Genomic DNA, 25,937 nt, shown 5'->3' with positions numbered 1-25,937 from the left:
GCCCCTCCAGTAGTGCTCCACCTGACCCACATAGCTGTCTGTCAGCCCCTCCAAATGAAAACGCCCCTCTCCCACTCTCCCACCCTCACCCCGCCCCAACCTCGGCTCTCGAGGCTCCACCCTTCCTGGCGGGGCTGATTTCTCACCCTCTGCGGCTGTGCAGAGCCCAATCCGTTCCAGGAGCTCTGCGCATGTGTACTTAGGCGTTGGCCCGCACCTGCTGAAACCGCGGTTGGGAGTGTAGGAATTCTGGCCTCTGAGGCCCTGAAATCAGCATTTCAGTGTGCTGTCAGCCACCTTGTCTGCCTCTCAGTGGGGTCAGTACTGTATCACTGAGCCAGCAGGATGAGAAAACCTCCACCGATTCCCGTCTCAGAGGCAGCCGCTCCCGACCCACGTTTCTGTCCAAGGACAAGGACACTCAGAAACACTTAAGTAAGAGCGGCTCAGATTTTAATAACCGTAAGACTCCCCTAGCATCTGGGTAAAATTAGATTCAGAAACGCTAGGGCCCGGCCTGACATTCGTGTCAAATGCATGTCTCTGTCTCCCCACACCAAGGCGCTGCGGTTATTCTGACAGCCAGTATTTCCAAAATGCAGCTGTTTGCCCTCAAAATAAGCACGTGTATTTAGATGGGACATGGTATGTATAGGTTGTGTCTGCCAGACTGTAAAGGGGTGACATTTCCTTTTCTTGTTTTCATTTTTTTTCTTTTCTTCCTCCTTCCCCCTTCTCTCTCTTTCTATCCATTTTATTTTTCTGGCCTCTTCGTGGATTAGCACTCGCACATACTACATTTAAATGGACAAATGCTTCCACTTACTTTGGTAAACAAACTATTATTAGAAGTTGCTGTGCTTCAAAATAGTACAAATGTATTTCATATTTCTATATTTCTATTGCTTATAGACACATGTGAGAACTCACCCTCACATTATCGACTTAGAATTTTCAGTTTTTCCATTTTCAAGAATTTTCGCATTTTGTTAGTTTCATGTTTTGATATATTTCACAGAACTACAGAGGACAGTTAACACAATTTCATCTCATGTGTAAGGTTACTGATCACCATGGCTTTCATATTTGCTTCAACCTGACCAAACTCCTCTTTCTTCCTCACTACGCATCTCTGACCTCCCTATTCTTAGAGAATTTGCGTTAGAAGTCTTTAAATGTTAAATTAGCCTCTGTCTCCTTCAGGTGTTCTCCTCCTAGCCTCTTAGCACTTCTATAGCTCAGACCTTTATCAAGGACCAGGGTGTCATGTCTGAAACACAACACTCAGAAATGGTTAGCACCTCTAGTTCCCCATCTCTGTAGAACTCTGAGTGTTTGACTTCTCTAAGTGCCAGTCAGCAGATGCAGGTGGTTCAAGGGCGTGGTACATCCTGTATCCTAAGGTCTTCCAGCTCCTTTTCCCTGGGTCACTGTGAAGGCTAATCTTGGTTGCCAGCTTCACACCCAATTAACAATTGCCTCTTTTATGCTGGCCTGTGGGCATGTCTGTGGGACATTTCCTTGACTGACAGTTGATGTAGGAGGGCCCCGCCCACTGTGGGTGGTGCTATCACCCCTAGGCAGGAGGGCCTGGGTTATGCAAGAAAAGTAGAGGGGCTTTAGCCCGGGAGCAAGACAATAAGCAGTTTTCCTCCTTGGTTTCTGTTCAAGCCCCTCCCTCGAGCTCCTGCTTGGCTTCCCTGGATGATGAACCACAAGCTGTTATATGAAGTACACCCTTTCTTCCCCAAGTTGGTTCTAGTCGGTGTTTTATCACAGCAAAGAAAGCAAGTTAACACAGTAATTTCAAGGTGTGTAATCGCTTCAGCCTTGCATCGCAGTGCACTTTTTAGTGTCTCCTTCCTAATGTAAATACTTCCTTGATTGTTTAATTCTACTACAGTTTTTCTTTGATATCAGGTTCTCAATTGATTTACTGTAATTGAAAATTTTATTACATAAATGGAGGGAAAAGGATTTGCAATGCAAAGTAATTCTATTTCCAACCCTTTCATTCCTTGAGATGAAGCTGTCCACAGGAGTATTCTGTGATAGTTTTGTGGTAGAAAACTTGGAGAAGCTTTCTGTGAAGTGGATATGCTTGTTATCTAGGAAAACAATGATGCACTAGAGTGGATGCTGGGCAGGTCAGCTAGTATCCTGTTAGGTAACATGGGGCTTTGCCTAGCTGTGACACATGCCCATTGTGTGCCCAGTGTCCTCATTGACACAACTGCTTCACTCTCTGTGTTGGTTAGAGTTTTGTCAACTTGATGTAAGCTAGAAGCATCTGGGAAAAGGGAACTGCAATTAAGAAAATGCTTCCACCAGATTGTCCTTAGACAAGTCTAAGGGGCATTTTATGGACTGATGATTGACTTGAGAGGGCCTAGCCCACTGTGGGTAGCTCCATCCCTAGACATAAGGTCCTGGGTTGTTTGCAAAAGCAGGCTGAGCAAGCCAACAGGGGCAAGTCAGTAAGCAGCACTCCTCCATGGCCTCTGTTTCCGTTTCTACCTTTAGGTTCCTGCCTTGTGTTCCTGCCTGACTTCCTCAGTCATAGAGTATAGCCTGAGGATTGTAAGATGAAATAGACCCTTTCCTTCCCAAGTTATTTGGGTCGTGTGTTTATCACAGAAACAGAAAGCAGACTGAGACACCCCCAACTCAGATAAAGACTAAACTTGCATTTGATATTGTCTGCTGTTCTAGGCTTAAGAAAGTCTGCTTAGACGTGTGTCTTATCAATCTTTTCTACAGGAGAAAATGAAGGCAAGACCTGGCAGCCAGCCTGCCTGGCACACTGAGCTTCTACATCAGAAGCATGGCACACCATGCCCCTGAGTATGCCAAAAGTCAGAACACTGAATTCTGAAGTAGTGCAGGTAGCCGGGTAGCTGGCCTGCTAAAGAGTCTGCACCCCTGTGGTCTCCTATTAGATGCTTGTCCCAGGACCCCCCTAGTCAAGGAAACCAGGGGCAGTGCCCCCTAGTCAAGGAAACCAGGGGGCAGAATTGGAAGTTTTCTGTCTGTAAGAGAGTAACTCAGATAGAGGTGGTAAAGTGCCTGCCAAAAAAGAGAAATCAAAGTAAAAATGCTGGAGTTAGAAACGTTTTTGTCTGAGTCCCTACAAATCAATCCTTGGTTTTCTATAGAGAGGCTCTTTGATCTAGAGCTGTGGCAGAGAGCTTTGAATAATATGTGGAGCTGGGAAGTTAGTATAGGTTAAAAGGTCAGAACCCACTTCTGGGTTTGAAAACCTAATAATCCCTGAGCCCCAAATCTCCCCCCACCTCCCGCACCAATCCCTGAGCACAAAAGCCCATCAATCCCTGAGCTCAAAATCTCACCAATCCCTGGGCTTGGCTTGAAATCTCACCAATTCCTACCCTGGAAATCTCCATCCTGGGAAAATTCCTCCCCCAAGAAACTGTATAAGCCTGTCTCCTGTTCAGTTCCCTGAGGCTTCTCTCCTGAGCAGAGGCAGCCATCCTCCTGGGTGAGATTTGTTGTGCAGTGTGACTTTGTGGTATTCCTTGGCTCCAGGCTGCCAGGGTACCTTTCCCTTCAGAGCTGTAGCACTTACATAGGGGAAACCTCTCCCCTCAAAGTTGTAACACTTGCACTAGGGAAACATTTCCCTTCAGAGCTGCAACACTTGTATTGGGAAAACATACCCCTCAGAGCTGTAACACAGTCAGAGCTGGACGTTCCTTGTCTGCATCTTTCTATTTTATTATTACAGCTATAATGGGGGCCTTCCTAAGGGAGAGAAAATACTTAAGGCACTACAAGCGTTTCTAGTGGCAGTTTGAGATAGGGAGAATGAAAAATAAGAACGGGGCAGAAATCAAGACGGCACTGATATAAATTCTGGCTGTGCCACAAAAAAAAAAAAAAAAAAAAAAAAAATGCATCTGACAAGAAGGAGGAAGTCAGTAAGGCACCAAAAGGTGATGGGAGTGAAGGCCTCCTCTCCATGCCACATTTATACCCATCCTTGAACGCACTGCTTGAGCAATGTAGCTTAGAAAGTGAATCTCAGCCACCACCACAGTCAGATCCTTTTTCACAGCTTTGTGCAAGTCGTGATGATTGCTGGCTGAAAGAACAACCCAAAGTCTTGGCTTTTGTGCTGAATGTAAAGCCTATCCTCCTTAGTAGTGCAATTATTAGACTCCATAGACATGAATTTAAATAAGCCAGATGATTATAAGCAGCTGTCCCGAGTATATACTAGCTCTCTGGCTTGTTGACTTAGAAGGCACATAATAATAATCAATATGAACTTCAGGCTGAGAGAAATCAAAACTCAGGCTTACCACTGAATATGAATATGTTACACAGGGAAGGAGCATTATCTGTTGAGCACCTCATCACCTGCTGAGCAGGAGCCTGGACCTCCTCGGTATTTTGACCAAGCTCAAAGGGTTGCAAATGCAAGGGCAAGCTGCACTACATACATACATACATACGTACATACATACATACGTACGTACGTACATACATGCATACATACATACGTACATAATACATACATACATACATATGTACATACATACATACATACGTACATACATATGTACGTACATACGTACGTACATACATACATACATACGTACATGCATACATACGTACATACATACATACATATTGTCATTTAGCCCATCTCAGTGATAATAAAAAAATGTATAGAAGTATTCCTTGAAATACCACAAAAATTATAAGAACTGTTCTATAACTGGACTGCCTTTTCCCACTCAGTATATTCCTAAAGGGTGTAAGTCTCACTATACTGCTTTTTGTTGTTGTTGTTGTTGTTGTTGTTGTTGTTGTTTTGTGTTTTGTATTTTGAGACAGGGTTTCTCTGAGTAACAGTCCTGGCTGTCCTGGAACTTGCTTTGTAGACCAGGCTGCCCTCGAACTCACTGAGATCTGTCTGCCTCTGCCTCCCAAAGGCTGGGATTAAAGGTGTGTGCCACCACCACCCGGCTTCGCTATACTATTTTTACTTAAAACCATTAATGCCTTAGAGAAATAAAAAGAATGAAAAGGTTTTTTAGTTATCCAATAATCCATCCATATAACATTTCCTGATTTTATGTATATATTCACACATATATTCATATATATAAAATATTTTCATGAAATGATTCCTGATTTTATATATTTATATATATTCATATTCATTCTCCAGGGACAGGGACAGGGGTCCACTCAACATTCTTCTTTCATCTAAAAAATTTCCTTCTCCGTGTCTTCTGGTGGTAAATAGGTCTCGGCTCCTATTCTCCTGAAGAGGAAAACCTCTGCATTTTGCTGTTAGATTTGAAAGATACTTTTGCTTCATACAGAACCTAAGTGGGCATTTTCCCCTCTTACAGTCTCAGCCTCCCGAAGACTCTTTCTGGTGCCTTTTGGATTGCTGTGGTTTCCAAGTGGTCGTGTGGATCTGCTAATGTTATCTTTCATTTCTCAGTATTTTCTGAGGCCCCGCCTCCTTTTGCTTTCTTTCCTGTTTATAGTGTATTTTAAACATTTGAAGTCATCTGAGCATGTTTGTGTTTAAGCTCCTTGCATTTATAAGTTTTCATCAAAATTAGGAAAGTCTGTAAACTGATCCACCGCTGCTCATCTCTGTCCACCTGCTCTGGTTCAAGAACTAGCCATTTTCTCAGTCTTTGTCTTTGCTTTAGTTTGGATAATTTTTGAAGCTTTATTTGTTGTATCTTCAATTCCATTGGCCTATGGTTTTGCCTCTGTCCTAATATTAGTAAAAACTTTAACATTCAGTTAATTTTTGGTTCTAATAGTTCTGCCTAATTCTTTTAGAAATCTTTTATTCCCCTTGTATTTATGTTCCATGTTTATCACTGAATTCTTAAGCATGGTAATGCATTTAGAAAATGCTTAAATTTATTTTCTCTAATCTATTTCATGTTTGTGTCTGTGAAACTCCCCACGTCTTGCACAACACTGTGCTGTGTCTTGACCAAGACAGTATTTCCTGACCAGCTAATGAATGTGGTGAGGGTTGCATATCTGGAATTTGTAGTCTTCCTCTTTAGGGTTACCTTTTGCTCTGCTGGGCAGTTATATATGGGTAAGTCTGGGTATAGGATCCCATCTCACTCAAAAATATTCGTTATTCATGGTTAACTATGGTCTGCAAAATACTTGTATTTGTCCTAACTCTTTCAAGAGGGAATGATCACAACCATAACATTTGTTTTACAACATACTGTTGTGTTCTATGTTGTTATTAGTTGTAGTTGTTAATCTTTCTTGAATTTGTAAGTTAAGCTTATCATGAATGTGTACACACAGAAAAGCAAAGACTTTGCATTCCTCAGTCCTAAGTGCACGTCCAGATGCCCTTTGGGGGTCCTGCAATGCCTCTCCAATGGGAAGGGAGCTGGTGAGTGGCAAACTGCTTGGAAAGCTTCCATCGCCTAGTCTTGGAGAGTTACTTATTCTGGAGAGTTAGGGGTACCTTACTGCTATCCCTTCATTCCTCTATTGTCAGCTAAATGCCCCATGTGCTCAACAAGGACTGTGCTTGCCACTGGTAGGTGAGTGTGGGGGACCGGTCGAACTTGCAGCTAGTCTGACCTCTACAGACTGGCCTCTTTGAGAAGACAGAGAAGGGGTGTGACTGTGAACTGCATGCTGTGTACGTACAGCTCTGCAGTCCTGGAGCAGCCAGCGCGAGCGGAGAAGATGGAGTTCTCTGCCATTTTGTCACTCTTTGGAGCTCTTCCCTACTACAGCAGCTAAACAAGGCTTCCTGAATTCTTGTTCTTTTCCTCAACATAGGAAGTTTTGGAACTGCTCAGGCTCCCCTTCCTGGTTTGCAGCACAGTGTGGAAACTTCTAGGCAGCCTGTGGTGCAGCCTGATGGATCAAGTTTACTTCTCATACCTTGAAAAAATAAGCCATGCTTTCTATTATTGTTCAATTTCTGGAAAGGAACTGAATATTTTGTCCTCTCTCCTGGTTGTTTATCCAACTTTCTCATAGTTCTCTATATTTTTAAAAACAAAATTCCTCGTATCCCACTTCACGTGTCACTTTTGAAACAACAGCTAGCTGGCCAGTTGCTTTGCTCACATTGATTGAACAGTTGTCAATATTTTAGAAAACAATCATTATTCCACTTTCAAGTTAGAAATTCCTTATGTAACCAAGCTACATTTTACTACACCATATACAGTTACTGTTTATTTTATACATCAACGTAGAACTGCATTTCAGTGTTGAATTTTCATTTTAAGTGGCAGTGTTATTTATATTACACTTTATTTGCCGTATCAACCCAAATCATCGTCAGTCTAGAGGAGATGTTATCCTATCATTCTCCTATGATTGAAGCATAACTCCCAATATCTAAGTAAACTACCCACCTAAGGGCAACAATTTAAACACAGATATATTTTCAAGATCTTTACATATTATTTAAGATACCAGTTTACCACAAAATGAAAACAGTGACGAGCTGTAAACTTAATAAAATGTAGAAGCCCACAGCCTGGTGTTGAGTGCAAGTTCCGTGTTTATTTTGCAGAATGGCAGAACATTCTTTTATCCTTTAGATGAAGTCAAGCCATGACCTGTTCAGTGTTAGAAGCCCACATATTTTGGTCTGGAGCATGGTTTCTTCTAGAAGACTCCGGGTTTAATCAGTCGTCCACTAGGTAGGAGTAGAACACACAATTAAAAAGGCAGTTGAAATTTATGTAAGGAGAAAATTTATGTCAATTATCAATTCTCTCACTCTCAAGAGTGGGGCCTCTTTATGCAATCAGTATTGCATACAGCAGTCCTTAATAGCAACAAGGACATTCCTCAGTGTGTAAATCAGTTACTACATATCTAGAAAACTACATAGTTTCATTGATAAACATGGGTTGGACCAGTGAGATGGCCCAGCAGATAGCCTGACATCTTGGGTTTGATCCCTGTAACACACATAAGGGAAGGAGAGGATACTTCTGCAAGGTCATGTCTTCTGCCTTCCACATACATATATACCTTGGCATGTACATGCTTATCCAAATGCATATACATGCATGTAATTTTCACATTTAAAACTGCATTATCAAGGAATAAAGCATGTGGTGGAACCTTGAATGCATATTACTAAGTGAAAAGAGACCCTCTTAAAAGCTACATGACAATCTACTAAGGACAAAGTGTAGAAATGGTGAAAGATCAGTGATCGCCTGAGTTTTGAGGGAAGAATGGACCCGCTAGATAGAATGCAGAGAACATTATACTGTATGTGAAGTGCATGAAACTGATAAAATAGCTAAAAATTTATGAATGGAATGTAACTATTGCTTGAAGACAGCCAGAGCTCACCAGTCAACAGTAAGCAAAATAGATTTTAAAACACTGGATTTTCAACTGGACAAAAAGTTTGACATTGTAAGAGAATGACACCTGTCCTCAGATGCCCAAGTGATTGTCAGTGGGAAAGCCATCGGGCCTCTTCTGAGCCACTTTAAGAGATTCTTGTATGATAGGCTGCATTCTGAAAGCACTTAAATCCTAATAAACATATACCAGGGGCCGGAGGTAGCTCAGAGTTAACAGCTCTAGCTCTTAGATTCCCGGTACCCCTGTTAGGTGGCTCACAATCACTTGTTACTTAAAGGGACATGACAGCTTCTTCTGGCCTCTGTGGGGACCTGGACACACATGGCATCTACTCACACAGACATACACACATAAAAGAGTATATATATATATATATATATATATATATATATATATATATATATATATATATAGTAAGTTGCAATCAGTGTAGAGAATTTTCTAACATTTCAGGTGTTCATTCTAGGCAAAATAAATTATTGTTTAGGAGATTTTGTAACTCATTTTAAAATATTAGAACCCTAAGATTTAAACAAATCAGCTCAGACAAAACAACAAACAGACAATATGGCTTCAGAGATCAAACTCCATGTTCTCATCAGGAGACAGTTGCTGAGTAGACTTAAACAATGAGAATTGGTGAGAGGAATATTAAGGGTCTCCCCAAAGTGGCATTACAAATTCTTCCAGAGAAAATTAAAGAATGATCAGATGCATTAAAAAGGAGGATGCCAACAGCATGTGAGGACCGTGCATCTCTGTGAGAGCTCCACACTTACCAGGATTCCTGGATCTGGAACAGGGTTAGGCCTTGCAAACCTCTTTCCCAATTTCTTCTTCTCTTTTCTTAGGTTTTGCATGTAGTGGATACGTTTATTCAAAGACTTGGGGAAAATTGAAAAACAAAACCAAAAAACAAATAGAACCTTTCAGAACATATGAAGCTAACATGTGTTTCATTTTTGGTTTGTGTCAATTCAAAGGATGAGAGCAATACGCAATCTACTTAGCTAATAGAGGTAGGGAAAAATCACAAACAAAACTCAAAACTATTTTCAAATTGACCCACGCTGTAGCATCAGGAGGGCTGCCAGAGGGCCTTGTTTACTCTTGATTCCCACATTAATAAATTAACATTAAATAATTAAAACATGTTTCTATAAACCCAGATTCATAGTCATGCATTTTCAATTTTATTTTAAAAATAATTTCATTAAAATGTTCAAATGGATAGTCTTATTACATGTTTCATTTCACACACCCCATGTCCATGGAAAAGTGGGTCTACTTTTTATTCTGGATCCCAAATTCAGTCTTTTATGTCACCATTGTGTGGCATCTGTGAGTACCATAGGACCAAAAAATGAAAACTGAATGCTTGGAAGAGATGACATGCACTGTAGAGAGAACTGCTGTTGGGAGAGTCAGTGTGATGCTCTGTACACAGAGACAGACCTTCAAACCAGTGAAGCCTGTTTCCCCATGATCCAAACTGTGGAAGGAATCAGAAGATCCTCTTGTGGGTCGGGGGAGACCTGTACGCAAATGCTCACAGTAGCCCTGTTCATTGTAGATCAATGTTGAACCAACCCAATGTCACAAACAAGAAAAGGGAATAATGAAGTGGGGTTTGTTTCACAATGAAACATTAAGCAGCAATGAAAATGAAGTAACTACAGTTAGACACAGCATTCACTAAGGAACCGCTATTGAGCTTTGTGACTCTCACATTTATAAAATTAAATGAAGAACACCCACTGCTCCCTGGGCCCCCATGACTGCGATTGCTCCAGTTTCCTGGACTGGAGCACCAGATTAAAAAGTAGAACTGCTCTTCCATGGACACCTGGTGGCAGCTCAGAATTCACATGCCAATGAAATTATGACGCTTTCAAAGCCAAGCAAATGTCACCAATGCACTTAAAGAGGCACACACAGAAACATATTAAAAGAAAGTGGCTGGAAAAGACATTTGAAATTATGCTTATGTGTTTAGGAGAAGCAAAGAGCAAAAACAGGGAGGTAGTTTCTGGGTAGATTTGGGGACACTCACAATGTTTCAAATTCTTAAGTGTAAGATCTGTTTTATTACTCTATTTTATGTCTGCTGCACGATATATATACACACATAATAGATGCAACCTATTCAAGACCTTTTATAGTAGCCACAGGAACCCAAGGGTCTGAGGGATGCATTGAAGAGGTGTCTAATTAATGATCACACCATACATGCAGGCATAAGTTAAAAACAGCTGAAACAAAACTTACCTGCCTGGCAGAAACCTCTGAAGGATGGTGCCTTCGTGGTCCTTCCTACATAATATGTAAAAATACACACAAAGTCAAGATAAAGCAGAAAAGAGACCCATCTCTTTAAAATTTGTGTTATAGATATTGTGGGCAAGAGCAGGAAAGACAGAGCAATCAAGCATAATTGAAAGAGGATTGAGAGCCTGCTATGAGCCACGTTACAGGGAGCAGGCTGAGTGCTGGGTTCCTTTCAGGAAGGAAAAGATGTGAAAAACCCAAAAAGCGTCATAATTTCATTGGCATGTGAATTCTGAGCTGCCACCAGGTGTCCATGGAAGAGCAGTTCTACTTTTTAATCTGGTGCTCCAGTCCAGGAAACTGGAGCAATCGCAGTCATGGGGGCCCAGGGAGCAGTGGGTGTTCTTCATGAGCCTCCCACCTCTCCCACTCACAAAGTGTCTTTTCAACACTTCTCTTCCCAACTTTAATCCAACTATAACCTTAAACCTTAAAGGTAAATCTCCACTCCACATCTCAATATTGAGAGCTTTACAGTACCCCATGCTCCTCATTTCTGCAGCCCCCAACCCTTACCCTCTAGTGCGGGCCAGTGTGTCAGTCAACGAAGTTGATAGATCAGGCCCAACCCAAGTAAGTACTGTGGTACTTTTTCCTCCTTGGGTGTCTTCCCAGCAGCCTAGGATCTAGTCTGTTCACTCAAGATTTCTAAATCCCAGTCTGTCTTCAAGCTGGAACCTTGGATGGCTGCAGCTGACTGCCTGGAGTGCAAGCCTAGGACAAGGTTGGTTGGGAGAGTTAAAGACCTCAGAGGACTCACTGGGTAGACTTGGGCAGGCTCCTCGTCCCTTATACGCTCCAGGCACATGCTGCAGAGCCCTAGGGTGCCCAAGGCACCTACTGCCTAAAGATGGGGCCACTCATGTCCCTCAAGTCCTGACCTACCTTACCATCACAATTCTCTTTGTTTTCTCAGCTTGAGCCCCGCCCTTTCCCTAAATCCAGTGCCTAGGAGGCTGAGGCACAGCTCCTGGCTGTCTACAAAACCTCAGGCTGCTGAAATTCCCTATATACTATCCCATGTGCTCCAAAGCCACACAGGTCACCTGCTTGTTTTCTAGGCGAGCCCCTGGTTAATACATCTAACCCAGAATCCTTGTCTCTCTCCTCAGTCTCTGTTCTGATTCTAAATTCTCTCTACTCATTCTTTCCCATCTTGATTCCCAGCTGGACCAGCCCAGCTCTCTACCTTGGACCCTCTGTGACTTTCAGTGAAAAGTGGGCAGGGATTGGGGGAATTGAATATGAATGGCTGCAGTATACGCAGGCTTTCTGCTAAGGTGGGTCCTTAGCTCAGCTCTCCACTTCATTTTCTGTTGAGGTCCTGCCTCAGCCAGTGTCAGGTCCTGGGACAGGACTGAGAGTGTGGGCAGGAAGAAAAGTCTGACCACCAGAGACAAGTTTCATGCAAATGGCAGCCTCAAATAGCTCAAGCTGTCTTTATACTTCAAAAACAAACATGTGTTTCCCAACTTTTAAAACAACTTTTAACAGTATTTTGCTAGTTTGGCTAAATACGGAGCCAGGCACATCCTGTCCTTATAAAGCTCAAAGGAACATGTAGGAACACATTCTCAAGAACAACCAGATTGTTCAAAACTTAACAAAATATATTTACAGAAATAGGGGTGATTTTTCATAAGTTGATTTCATACAAATAGCTTGTATTTCTCTAACTGTTCCCTTGTCCTATAAAAGGGTCCTGCAAGCCTAAGCCTCTCTATAAAGGGCTAACTTTGCTAAGGCACTCTTTTTCCATCATGCCACACCATTCTTAATGTTTTTCTTCCCCCAGAGTTGGGACACTTAGTTAAAGTCCCTTGTGTTGCTGCCTCATATGTGCCCGTTAACTTTTATTGCCTTTGATCCTGTCAGCACTGAATCAGAAAAGCTCCCAGGGTCTGGAGTAACAGCTGGTGTTTCCAGATAAGAAACCTAAAAAACATCAGTTCCCCAAAAAAATTAGGGGAAAATATTTGAGAAATAAATGGGTTTTCCGGGAATGATTACATCTGTCCCATGCATGTCTGACAAAGTGAAACTAAAAGCCACCAAGAGATTCACCAACATTATGAGAGAGAAGAGAACACGCAGGCCATGTGGTCCCAGCAGTATTCTGTGCGGTCTCGAGGGCCACAGGTTCTTGCCAAGTGGGAGACCATCGCCACGGTCTTTGCCTCACGGAGACACACTGGACAAGCATTCATCTGCTAATGTGAAACTAGGCCACTCAGATCGCAACAATTTTCCTTTTGTGCTATGCAGGATTCTCCCCAAACTGCTCATTCTAGTTTGCTTTTTAGTTGCTGTGATAAACACCAACTGGTGGTTTGAATGAAAATGGCTCCCATAGGAGGATGGATATATGTGCATGCTTAGTTCTCCATTGATGAACTCTTCAGGGATGCTTAGGGGATGTGTCCTTGAGTAGGTATGTTCTTATTGGAGGGAGTCTGTCAATGGGTGTGTTAGGGTTTCTAGTCCTGTGATGAAACACCATAACCAAATAGCAAGTTGTCAAGGAAAGGGTTTTTTTGGCTTACACTTCTACATTGTAGTCCATCATTGAAAGAAGCCAGGGCAGGAACTCAAGCAGGGCAGGAACCTGGAGGCAGGAGCCGATGCAGAGGCCATGGAGGGGTGCTTGCTGAGCCTGTATGAATCTCCTGGCCTGCTCATCTTGAATTGGTCAGCCTGCTTTCTTAGAGAACCGAGGACTGCCATTCCGGGTACAGCATCACCCACAATGGGCTGGGCTCTCTCCCATCAATCACTAATTAAGAAAATGCACTACAGCTATATCTTATGGAGGCCTTTTCTTAATTGACTCCTTTCAGATGACTCTAGCTTGTGTAAAGTTGACCTAAAACTAGCTAGGACACTGTGGGGTGGGCTTTGAGGTTTCAAAAGCCCACCCCAGGCCCACTGTTTCCCTTTCTCTGCCTAATGCCTGTGGAACGGTATGCAAAGCTTCGGCCACTTCTCTAGCATCATTCTTGCCTGCCTGCTCCCATGCTCCCAGCCATGATGATAATGGACTTAACCCTCTGAAACTGTAAGAAAGCGCCCAATTAAACACTTTCTTTCTTTTATAAGAGTTGCCTTGGTCATGGTGTCTCTCTCTGCACAGCAATAGAACACTAAGACACACCATGACCAAAAGCAACTTGGGGAGGAAAAGGTTATTTCAGCTTACACTTCTACATCACAGCCTATCAACTGAGGGAAATCATGATTGGAACTCAAGGCAGGAAACTAGACAGGAACCAAAGCAGAGACCATGGGAGAATGCTGCCCATTGACTTGATCTCTGGCTCATGCTCAGCCTGCTTTCTTCCAGGGCAACCTTCCCAAGTATGCCACAGCAAGATAATTCCTCATAGACATTACTACAGTGTTGTGGAATATCAGTATAAGATGCGTTACATTCATTTGTGCTGTGGAATATGTGTTTAATGATGCAAAGATGTGTTGCATTATTTTGTGTTGCATTTGTTTAACTCTGTACAGCTGTATTACTTTACCTCCCTAAAATACCTGATTGGTCTAGTAAAGAACTGAACAGCCAATAGCAAGGCAAGAGAAAGGATAGGTGGGCTGGCAGGCTGAGAGAATAAATAGGAGGAGAAATCTCAAAAAAAAAAGGAGGAGGAGGAGGAAAAGAAAAGAAGAAGAAGAAGAGGAGGAGGAGGAGGAGGAAGAGGAGGGCAGGATCGAGAAAAGGAAACAGAGAGAAAGATTCCAGGGGCCAGCCAGCCATGGAATAAGAAGAAAATAAAGAGATGTAGAATAAATAAAGACAAAAAACCCAGAGGCAAAATGTAGTTAAAGAGAAATGGGATAAGTTAAGTTAGAAAAGCTGGCTAGAAACAAACCAAACTAAGGCTGGACATTCATAAGTAAGAGTAAGTCTCCATGTATTTATTTGTTTGGGAGCTGTGTGGTGGGCCCCCAAAGAGTGAAAAAAAAACTCAGCTACACTACAGAGCATGTTACTTTAGGCTGTGTCAAGTTGACAACAGAACCTTAAGCAACATGTTGTCTTTTCTCTGTTACAGTCTCTGAATCTCCACCTCAGAACCATTTCTAGCAGGATAGAACTTCACTTAGACAATGGGAACAGTTCATTGTGCTAAGCAGGGGTAGAAGTGGTTATACTTCTTTTTTTTTTTTTTTTTGGTTTTTTTCGAGACAGGGTTTCTCTGTAGTTTTGCGCCTTTCCTGGAACTCGCTTTGGAGACCAGGCTGGCCTCGAACTCACAGAGATCCGCCTGGCTCTGCCTCCCGAGTGCTGGGATTAAAGGCGTGCGCCACCACCGCCTGGCGTGGTTATACTTCTTAACAGATCAGCTCCTTAGACATGTCAAGGGATTAAGTGCCTGGTTAGTGTTGTCTGGGAAGAGACCGTGGCGTGCTTAATACTGTACCGGAGGTTCACAGTGAACAAGCAGGTGAGAGTCAGTCTCAGAGTGTGTGCTGCCTATTGCTCTGGGCCCAGATTGGATCCACTAACTTTCTTGCCATCTATGAACTTGTAACCTCGACTGTGTCCAAATTGTCCTTTTCCATGTAGTCCCATTGAAGCAGAAAACACTGTTGACCCTCTGTCCCAGGTACAACTCTCCATTTTTGTTTCTGTGTCATTTCTGACCAGGACTTCCCTCAGAGATTACACTGGACAGAAGGCTCATTCTCTTCACCATCCTCTCTTTAAACACATAAAGCCCCATGCTCAGATCTCATTTTCATACTAACAATGGATAGAAGACCCCTTTGAGTAACAGTTTTATCATCATTTTCCTCCTCTGCTGCTTCTCCTTCTCTTTCTTCTTCTTTTCTTCTTCCTCCTCCCCCTCCTCCTCCGGCTCTTCCTCCTTCCCCGCTCTCTATCTCTCTCTTTCTCTAGCCTTCTTTCTTTCTTTCTTTCTTTCTTTCTTTCTTTCTTTCTTTCTTTCTTTCTTTCTTTCTTTCTTTCTTTCTTTCTTTCTTTCTTTCTTCCTTTCTTTCTCTGATGGTGGCCTGGAACTTACGAGGTAGCTGAGGAAGACACTGCACTCTGATCCTCCTGCCTCTTCCTCCCACTTGCATTTCAGGTGTGAGCCACATCTGGTCTTATGTGTTATGGAGGTTGATCCAGGAGCTTCAGGCAGGCTCGGCAAGCACTCTTCCAAATGAGCTGTTACATTCCTAGTCATTTACCCTGTCTCTTAAGGAAATAGTAATGACATTGGTCTGTACCGCTTGTTTCCTTTTCCTTGTATCCAGTTTAAATCTTGACTCATGCAAGCTGCTTCAGCCCTCAGTGGACACTGGTTATTGCTTAAAACATTCACTGACACTCTTTCTGCAATAGTCATTGGACTCTGTACAGCATGGCCTTTGTAACATGTTAGTAACTGCTGAGAACTTCTCTTGGATGAGTGAGCTTAGAAAAATAATTTTGCCCAAGTATTGTGGTTGAAAACATCACTGACCCATCTTTATAATTAGATCAGTTATCTTTCTGTGTTGATATTTCCCATTTGTGAATAGAATGTTGATAGATTTATTACTACTTTTTTAGTCCATTCTGTAATTATATAAGTCTACTGAGGGCCTTTTTAATTTTGGGCTGTGTGTTGTGTTAAAGTTTCTCTGATTAAGAGAGTTATAGGAATGGATCCCATGTAAAGTAATGCCAGCAGAGGGATGGCTTTGTGAGTGTACATCCTGTGTGTTGCACAGGGACTCATGTAAGTGAAGGGCTGGTGCTTTCTTACTGTAGTAATTTAATAAAATCTCCCCCTCCATGCTGGGGAGCATACTCCAGCATGTGCCATGTGCCAGATAAGTGCTTCACTACTGCCTGGGCTGTGATTTAAACAGTTTCATAATTTTTTTGAACAATTGCCAACTTAATTCTCATTTCACACTAGACTTATATGTGAGGTTGGTAATCTTCAATTCACTCTACAAACCTTGTAAGAAATTGCCTAGGTATCTAGGTATTTCATGTTTCTATTTCTATCAACTATTGGCATGTGTTATTGCTGAATATATTAAATATCTTTTATTTACAGTATAATTTGCCATGTAAGGATGATATGACATGATTTTCTGTACCTAGAGTTAATTATGGAATCTAGGTTACAGAAGTTTTAACTGACATTTATTAAATCGCACCTGTTTTGATTCAACTTATCATTATATCCTGTCAGGAGTGTGTGTGTGTGTGTGTGTGTGTGTGTGTGTGTGTGTGTGTGTGTGTGTGTGTCTGTGTGTCTGTGTGTGTCTGTGTCTGTGTGTCTTTGTGTGTATGTGGTATTTTTTCTGTATGTACTTTTTAGTGTGTATGTACATATATGAATATGCTCATGTATGCACAGAAGTGTGGAGGACAGAGGTAATCTCTAGCATATTTCCATGCTCCTTCTGTACCTTTAAGTTTTTGATAGAATCTCCCTGAACATGCAACTTACTGATTCAGCTAGACTGTCTGACCAGTCAGGTTCTGGAATCTGGCTGTTCCCACCTATCCAGCATGCACTGTCACACCCAGCTTCTTATATGGGTTCTGGGGATCTTAAATCTTGTTTCCATGCTTGCATGGCAAGACACTTTACCTACTGATCTCTCTCCCTACCCTAGAAAATGCTTCAGTTCTTCCCCTCCAGATCAGATGGTGACTGGTTAGCATGCCATATCATCCTCCAAACTTGTGGTCGAAGTCTGTGGGGAACAGAGATGGGTGATATCCTTCTCTGAAGCACAGCACAGAGAGCATCCTTTACCTTGACCATGATCATTTTGCCTTTGGTTGACTGTTTATTCAGTCAACCAATTTGTAATCTTCCAGTGGTCATTATATCCCACTAATCTCATCCTTATCATAACAGATTATTTTCAGATATCCTGTTGAAACCTAGTCTTGTTTTATGCTACATTCCATGTTAAAAAATGGTAATCAAATTTCACTGTAACATTATTGCAGACTATGTGGGGTCCAGCCCCTCGATAGCCCACTCCCAGGGTCTGGGAAGAATCTATGACCAGCTGATAATCTAATCTTTGACGATATTAAATGAATCTAAGTACACAAAATTCTTAGTCCATACACTTTATTCTTCTGAACAGTTCTCTCTCTACACAACTTCTTTTCTGCCCTCGTACTTAGCTCCTCTCTGTCCCTTCTCTTCCTGACCTCTCATAGCCCTAACTAAGCTCTTCTGCTATCAATCTCATCTTTGTCCTTGGTTTCTTTGTCCATGCTCACTTATTCCTTTCCTCCTTTCTTGACATGATCCAATCCCTACTATCTACATAAAAGCTCTACCTTGTTCCTTCTCCTCTAGCCATGCAACTCTGCCCAGACCATGAATACTACCCCAGCCTTCACTGCACCTGGTTATGCAAAAAAACCTTTTGTCCTCAGTCAATATCTCTGGAATGCCATTTGGCTGTCTGGGAAAGGAAGTTCTGAGCTTCGTTTGCAGAAGAAACAAAGCCATGCATCTACAATCCTCCTGTCTTCTAGGCTTAGGAAACAGGCATTGTCTCTGTAGAGGTGTTACCTAGTTCAGATAAGCAGTGGGTCTGAGAAGCTAATACTGTTTGCCATTGTGGCCTAGTAGTATATGAGCACACAAGAAATTCATAGCAAGAAACAGCTGAATATTGAAAGCCAAATAACACCAAATATTCCTTGATACATGGCTTCCCTCTAGAAGGATTCCTTGATCATTCTTGGTATAGCTTTATTATACAGCTGAATCTCTATTACATATTCTTGTAGCTTGCAGTAATTCTTCTTTTCTCATTTAGTAAAAAAAAAAATCTTCCTAATAATCTTCCCAGGGGCCCAGAAGAGAAGCTACAAATGGCGCAAATTATTTTCGGGAAAAGAATCTAAGTATACCAAACTCTTAGTCTGTCTACTTTATTCCTCTGGGATAAAATCCTATCTACACAGCTACAGTTCTGTTCTCATGCCTAGCTCCTTTCTTGCCTGATTTCTCTCTACATTTATCTGCTGTCCCCTCTAAGTTCTATCTTAATTCTCTCATCTTAGTTCTGCCTCATCTTGGTCTTTCTCATCTCGTTCTTACCCATCTTGTTCTTCCCTATCCAGTTCTTCCTCATCTTCCATCTCATTCTTCTAGTTCTCCATTGAGTTTCTCCAGTCAAAATCCTCAAAATCCTCTCTAAGTCTCTGAGGTTTACAGTTATATGCCCATGCAATAGCAGTACTCTAGCTAAAGCAAAGTCACCAGGCTTGAATTCTTACAGGGTCATAAAGGCAGACAAGAGTTTTCCTTAGACAGTGACCATCAGGCTTTTTTTTTTTTTTTACAATCCAAAGGGGGAGTGGTAAAGGAGGAGGTCAACTAAGACCTAAGATTGGTTAATATATCAAAAAGGGAATTAATGTGCTCAATCTACATTCCTACAAGTGGTTAGGTAAAATGTTAGGAGTCTATAATGTTATAAATACCACTAAGGCTGTATAAGGAAGGAGGGTCTGAGCTTAATTTGTCTTAATTCAGGAGATCATTTGGCCTTGGATGCTTGATAAGTATTTCAGATAAAATACACTGTTATGAGTTCTTGGAAGCATACATAGCATACAAAGAAATCATTGCAGGAATCGATTAATATACATACAAAAGCTAAAATATCACCAAGACTTCTTAAGCCATGGCTTGACCTCTGGAAAAGTCCTTGACCTTTCCAGGTAGTAGCTTTTGTGATAGTAGCTGAATTCCATTACATTTTCCTGCAGCTTGCAGCATAACATTAAAGATGATTTAGAAGAATTCTAGAGTTCATATTGCACACACATAATCAAGGAGGTGCAAAGGGATGGGATGGAAGTTAGAGTTTTGTTGGATTTCTCTACATTTTCTTACTTGCTCACAGGGATGATGTGCTGCTAAGGACAGACCACTGTGGGTGACTTAATCAGAGTGGCAATTAACACCTTGTAGGGAGAACTATTCTGAATTTCAGCACCTAGTTTTCGTTTCTATAAGCTAAAATGAAGGAAAGGTGGAATTAACCATGAGTCAGGACAGTCTTGTTGTGTTGAGTTCTTCGTTCTGCATGTGGTATGACTTCAGTGTTAAATGCTGTGGATATCGCTCTGTATAAATAAAATGCTGATTGACCAGGCCAGGCAGGAAATATAGGTGGGACAAGCAGAGAAGAGAATGCTGAGAAGTGGAAGGCTGAGGGAGAAATGCTGCCAGCCGCCACCATGACAAGTGAGATGTAAGGTACCGGTAAGCCACGAGCCACGTGGCAACTTATAGACTAATAGAAATGGGTTAATTTAAGATGTAAGAACTAGATAACAAGAAGCCTGCCATGGCCATACAGTTTGTAAGCAATATAAGTATCTGTGTTTACTCAGTTGGGTATGAGCGGCTGCAGGACTGGTGGGTGAGAGAGATTTGTCCTGACTGTAGGCCAGGCAGGACTAGAGAAAACTCTAGCTACAGTTAAATGTGCAGTTTATTAGGCAGATGCACTTGGGGACTAGCGTGGGGTATGCCTTGACATGAGGATTGGCAGTGCTTCAGACCCACTGTCCTCTGTGGGACATCACAGCACCTGGTGCTCTACTCAGGGGAGGTTTTGTCAGTTTGGGGGACAAATTTGGACTCATTTGAAGATGCAGTTGCTAAGTATTTCCAATATATATTGCTTTACTTAAAATTTTCACATATTTTGACTATGTTTTTCACTTCCCCTACCTCTTCCCAGATTCTATCCACTTCAGTTTGAGTTTATTTGAGAGAAGCACAACTTTTAATTAAGATTTAGTGATGGAAAGAGCTCCTTTTGGCAACACTCATAATTCTTAAAATCTCAAGTTGTGAGGGAAATGTGACAAGAAAAAGTGTGGATGTACCCAAACTCATGTGTCACAGACAGTTCCACTCACGTTTGTGGAGACTGTACTTTCAAAAACATGTACTCTCTGATTTTGATTACCATATAGTTTCTACGCTAAGTTGTGATTTTAACAGCAGGAATAAAATATACAGAATCTACATATCCAACACAGCACTGTGTTTCCATGCCATCCACTGTTACCCAAGGTTTCAGTAGCAGTGAAGATAGACGAATTAAAGGAGCCAGTCCTGCAGCGTGGAACCATCTTCTTGGCTCAAAGATTAAAAAAAAAAATGTTTATTTACATATCTGTATTTGTTTATAAGTCATGTACACCAAGTGCATGCAGCAGCCTGCAGAGGCTAAAAGAGAGTGTTCAGTGCCCTGGAACTTGAGTCATAGGCAGTTGTGTGGGTGCTGGGAACAGAACTCACATCCTCTACAAGAGCAGTAAATACTCTTAACCGCTGAGCCGTCTATTCAGCTCCTTTAAGGATTTTATTGTTCTCTGCTTTAGGTATAGATAGATGCCCTGCATCTCCATTTCTAGATGGACATGGAGCTTATACTGCTGTGTAGGACTCAGGAATGATCTATTCAAGCACGCACTAATGTTGGTTGTTGTCCTGTTAAACTATGTGAGGGTGATTTCTCATGTGGGTCAGGTTTACATAGAGACAGACAGAGTCACCCAAGGGCACAAAGCCTCTCTGTAATAATCCCTGAGGGATGTGGATAATTTTCAAAAACTTTTAGAAGTGGAATCTACCTACTTTGAAGATATTACATTGTTCCCTTAACAGGTTGATCTCAGTCCTCGGGGGAGGCTTTGCCCTGGAGGAGGTGGGAATAGGGAGTAGGCTAGGGGGAAGGGGAGGGGGGGCGGGAGGGGGGAGAACAAAGGAATCTGTGGCTGATATGTAGAACTGAATTGTATTATAAAATAAAATAAAATAAAATTTAAAAAAACAAAGAAAGAAAAAAAAGACAAACCACTTCTCTGTACACATCGGAGTACTCAGCTTGATTAGTGTGTCTTCTTAGAGCTTCCAGCAGGTGGCACCAAACCCACAAAAATTACTAAAGAAAAATTCTATAGGCCTGGAGGGAGAAAAAATTATTATTTAGCTAGAAGGTGGCATTAGAAGATCTATCTTTAATAATCATTCTCCCTCCCCCCGCCCTCCCAAAAAGAGCAGGCCTCCCAGGGATATATATATATATATATATATATATATATATATATATATATATATATATATATATATATATATATATATATATTCTTCTCTCATATGCCTGACTGCCTATATAACATGATGTCAGCTCTCAGGCACATGCCTGGCTGCATGCTGGCATGCTTCCTGCCATGACGATAATGGACTAGCCTTCTGAAACGGGAGGCAAGCCCTCAAAAATACCTTTTTTTTTTGTAAGAAGTGCCTCGATCGTGGTGTCTCTTCATAGCAATAGAACAGTGACTAAGTTAGAGCACTGTCCTCTTCTTGTGACCAGATAGCTTAAGGTGACTTCCTGGATCCTTCTTTCTTACAGGTGTTTGAACTCTTCTCTGGCTTCCTGAAGTACTTCCCTGGTGCCCACAAGCAAATCTTCAAAAATAGGCAAGAAGTCCTCGGCTATACTGACCAGAGTGTGGAGAAGCACAGGGCAACCTTGGACCCCAGCAATCCAAGAGACTTCATCGATACCTACCTTCTACGCATGGAGAAGGTAAGTCCTGCATGAATGAGAGAAGTGATGGGTGAGAGTGAAGGCTGGGGATGTGAGCAGAGGAAAAGGGGGCAGAGGATGGAGGAGAGATAGGAAGTGGAGTGGAGGAGATGCAGAAGAATCTAGAAATTGAAGACTAGAGAAAATGAAATAGGGAGAAAGAAGGCTGTGGAAGAAACACAGGGCAAGGGACAAAAAGCAGAAAAGAGCTCAGAGGAAGAAAGAGCCTGGGAGACAAAACATGATAAATACCGGAGAGCAAAGTTGAGAGAGAAGACAGAACAGAGAGCAAGGGACATTATCGAGGACTGAGACTGGCAATGCATTCCATACAGTGTGAGACAGAAGGACAGTTCCCAGGATGTGTGAGCATTTCCCTGTGAGGACCCAGTCACTCCTGACCCTCCCTCCTCTCTCCCATCTGGAACCAGGAGAAGTCCAACCCACACACGGAGTTCCATCACCAGAACCTCATGATCTCCGTGCTGTCTCTCTTCTTTGCTGGCACCGAGAGCAGCAGCACCATGCTCCGCTGTGGCTTCCTGCTCATGCCCAAATACCCCATATTACAGGTGCGCCACAGGAGGCTGGTTGAGGGATTTTCTAGCTCCTTTTGGCTGTGGAGGTTTGTGTGGATGAGAGAGACATGGGCCTCTTACATCTGGAGTTCTGAAGGTTTTGGTCTACTTCTAAACTAGGGCAGTGCTGTGGGTAGTGTGTGAATGAACACTCAGCTGGCCCATTTTCTGCTATCACTTAAAGGTTGATCTATCAATCCAACCATTCATCCATCCATCCATTCATCTTTCCTCCCTTCTTTCCTTATGTCTTTACATCCATCCATTCACTCAATTGTACAATGTTCATGAGGGAGATTGGTCTGTAATTCTCTTTCTTTGTTCCATCTTTGTGTGGCTTGGGAATCAAAGTAACTGTAGCCTCATAAAAGGAGTTTGGTAATGTTCCTTCTGTTTCTATTGTGTGGAACAATTTAAAGAGTATTGGTATTAACTCTTCTTTGAAAATCTGGTAGAATTCTGGATTGAAACCATCTGGTCCTGGGCTTTTTTTGGTTGGGAGACTTTTAATGACTGTTTCTGTTTCCTTAGGGGTTGTTGGTCTATTTAAATTGTTTATCTGGTCTTGGTATGTGGTACCTATCCAGAAAATTGTCCATTTCTTTTAGATTTTCCAATTTTGTGGAGTACAGGTTTTTGAAGTGTGTCCTGATGATTCTCTGGATTTCCTCATTGTCAGTTGTTATGTCTTCCTTTTCATTTCTGATTTGCTAATTTGAATGCTCTCCCTCTGCCTTTTAGTCAGTCTGGATAAGGGCTTGTCAATCTTGTTGTTGATTATTTCCTGGCATCTGTTTCTCCTGGGAGACTTTGCCTTTTTTTTGTTCTAGAGCTTTCAGTTGTGCTGTTAAGTCACTAGTGTGAGATTTCTCCAACTTCTATATGTGGATATTTAGTGCTATCAATTTTCCTCTTAGCACTGCTTTCATAGTGTCCCACAAGTTTGGGTATGTAGTATATTCATTTTCATTGAACTCTAGGAAGTCTTTAATTTCTTTATTTCTTCCTTGATCCATTGGTGATTCAGTTGAGCATTATTCAGTTTCCATGAGATTGTAGGCTTTCTGTAGTTTTTGTTGTTGAAATCTAACTTTAAACCATGGTGGTCTGATAGAACGCAGGCGTTTATTCCAATTGTTTTGTATCGGTTGAGATTTGCTTTGTGGCCAAGTATGTGGTCGATTTTAGAGAAGGTTCCATGGGGTGCTGAGAAGAAGGTATATTCTTTTGTGTTAGGATGGAATGTTCTGTAGATATCGATTAAGTCCACTTGAGTCATAACATCAGTTAAGTCCTTTATTTCTCTGTTAAGTTTCAATTTGGCAGATCTGTCCAGTGGTGAAAGTGGGGTGTTGAAGTCTCCCACTATTAATGTGTGGGGTTTTATATGTGACTTAAGCTTTAGTAATGTTTCTTTTACATATGTGGGTGCCCTTGTGTTTGGGGCATAAATGTTCAGAATTGAAACTTCATCTTGGTGGATCTTTCCTGTGATGAGTATGTAATGCCCTTCTTGATCTCTTTTGATTGATTTTAGTTTGAAGTCTATTTTGCTGGATATTAGGATGGCTACACCCACTTGCTTCTTAAGACCATTTGATTGGAAAGTCTTTTCCCAGCCTTTCATTGTTAGGTATTGTCTATCTTTGAATTTGAGGTGTGTTTCTTGTATGCAGCAGAAAGATGGATCCTGTTTTCGTATCCATTCTGTTAGCCTGTGTCTTTTTATATGTGAATTAAATCCATTGATATTAAGGGATATTAATGACCAGTGATTGTTAATTCCTGTTATCTTTTGATGGTAGTGTGTGTGTATTTCTCTTCTTTGGGGTTTACTGCTGTGGGGTTATCTATTGCCTGTGTTTTGGTGGGTGTATCTGACTTCCTTAGGTTGGATTTTTCCTTCTATTGCTTTCTGTAGGGCTGGATTTGTGGATAGGTATTGTTTAAATCTGGTTTTGTCTTGGCATGTCTTGTTCACTCCGTCTATGGTGAGTGAAAGTTTTGCTGGGTATATTAGTCTAGGCTGGCATCCTTGGTCTCTTAGTGTCTGCATTACGTCTGTCCAGGTCCTTCTGGCTTTCAAAGTCTCCATTAAGAAATCATGTGTTATTCTGATGGGTCTGCCTTTATAAGTCACTTGGTCTTTTTCCTTTGCTGCTCTTAATATTCTTTCTTTATTCTGTATGTTTAGTTGTTTAATTATTATGTGGGGAGGGAACTTTGGGGGGGGTCTAGTCTATTTGGTGTTCTATAAGCTTCTTGTATCTTCATAAGCATTTCCTTCTTTAAGTTGGGAAAGTTTTCTTCCATGATATTGTTGAATATAATTTCTGTGTCTTTGAGTTGGTATTCTTCTCCTTCCTCTATCCCTATTATTCTTAGGTTTGGTCTTTTCATGGTGTCCCAGATTTCCTGAACATTTTTTGTTATGACTTTTTTGGCGTTGGTATTTTCTTTGACTGACCAATCTATTTCCTCTATTGTATCCTCTATACTAGAGATGCTGTCTCTTGTATTCTATTGGTTATGCTTACATCTGTTTCCTGTTTGTTTACTCAGATTTTCTATTTCCATCATTTTCTCTGTTTGTTTTTATTTTATTGTTTCTATTTCAATTTTCAGATCTTGAACTGTTTCCTTCACATGTTTAATTGCTTTTTCATGGTTTTCTTGGCTTTCTTTAAGGGATTTATTGATTTCTTCCAATTTTTTGTTTGTCTTTTCCTTAATTTCTTTAAGAGAATTTAGCATTTTTTTTCTTTAAAGGCTTCTAGCATCTTCATGAAGCTATTTTTAAGGTCACTTTCTTCTGCTTCTTCTACATTGTGATGTTAAGGTCTTGCTGTTGTAGGAAGGCTAGGTTCTGGTGATGCCATATTGCTCTTTATGTTGTACGTATTTTTGCACTGACCTCTACCCATCTCTTCCTCTAATAGGTGCAAGAGGTGCCTGTGTCAGTGCGAGCTGCTATTGGTCCACTCTGTGCTTGTTGTGTCTGTGTCTCAGGGGGCCTCTCTGGGTTCAATCTTAGCTCTTGGCTTAATG

The 25,937-nt window shown here is 41.6% G+C and overlaps 1 protein-coding gene and 1 pseudogene across 1 annotated transcript; one reads left to right on the top strand and one right to left on the bottom strand.

Annotated features, from left to right (window-relative positions):
* Positions 1 to 104: 104 nt before the first annotated feature.
* The window catches only part of LOC128095556 (serum amyloid A-5 protein-like), a 45,008-nt pseudogene continuing 19,175 nt past the window's right edge, over positions 105 to 25,937 (top strand).
* Positions 8,933 to 11,515, bottom strand: Ccdc179 (coiled-coil domain containing 179). The gene is made up of 3 exons (XM_052714627.1): positions 11,468 to 11,515; positions 10,648 to 10,692; positions 8,933 to 9,263 (listed from the first exon to the last, which is right to left on the bottom strand). The coding sequence occupies exons 1-3, from the start codon at positions 11,513 to 11,515 to the stop codon at positions 9,096 to 9,098; spliced, it is 261 nt and encodes an 86-aa protein (XP_052570587.1). The 3' UTR covers positions 8,933 to 9,095.

This window comes from Peromyscus californicus, unplaced genomic scaffold (genome assembly GCF_007827085.1).
Source record: "Peromyscus californicus insignis strain IS unplaced genomic scaffold, ASM782708v3 Scaffold_4__1_contigs__length_199733344, whole genome shotgun sequence".
NCBI classification, from domain to species: domain Eukaryota; kingdom Metazoa; phylum Chordata; class Mammalia; order Rodentia; family Cricetidae; genus Peromyscus; species Peromyscus californicus.
Note: the sequence above shows the minus strand (reverse complement) of the source record. Positions and strands in the feature narration are given on the sequence as shown.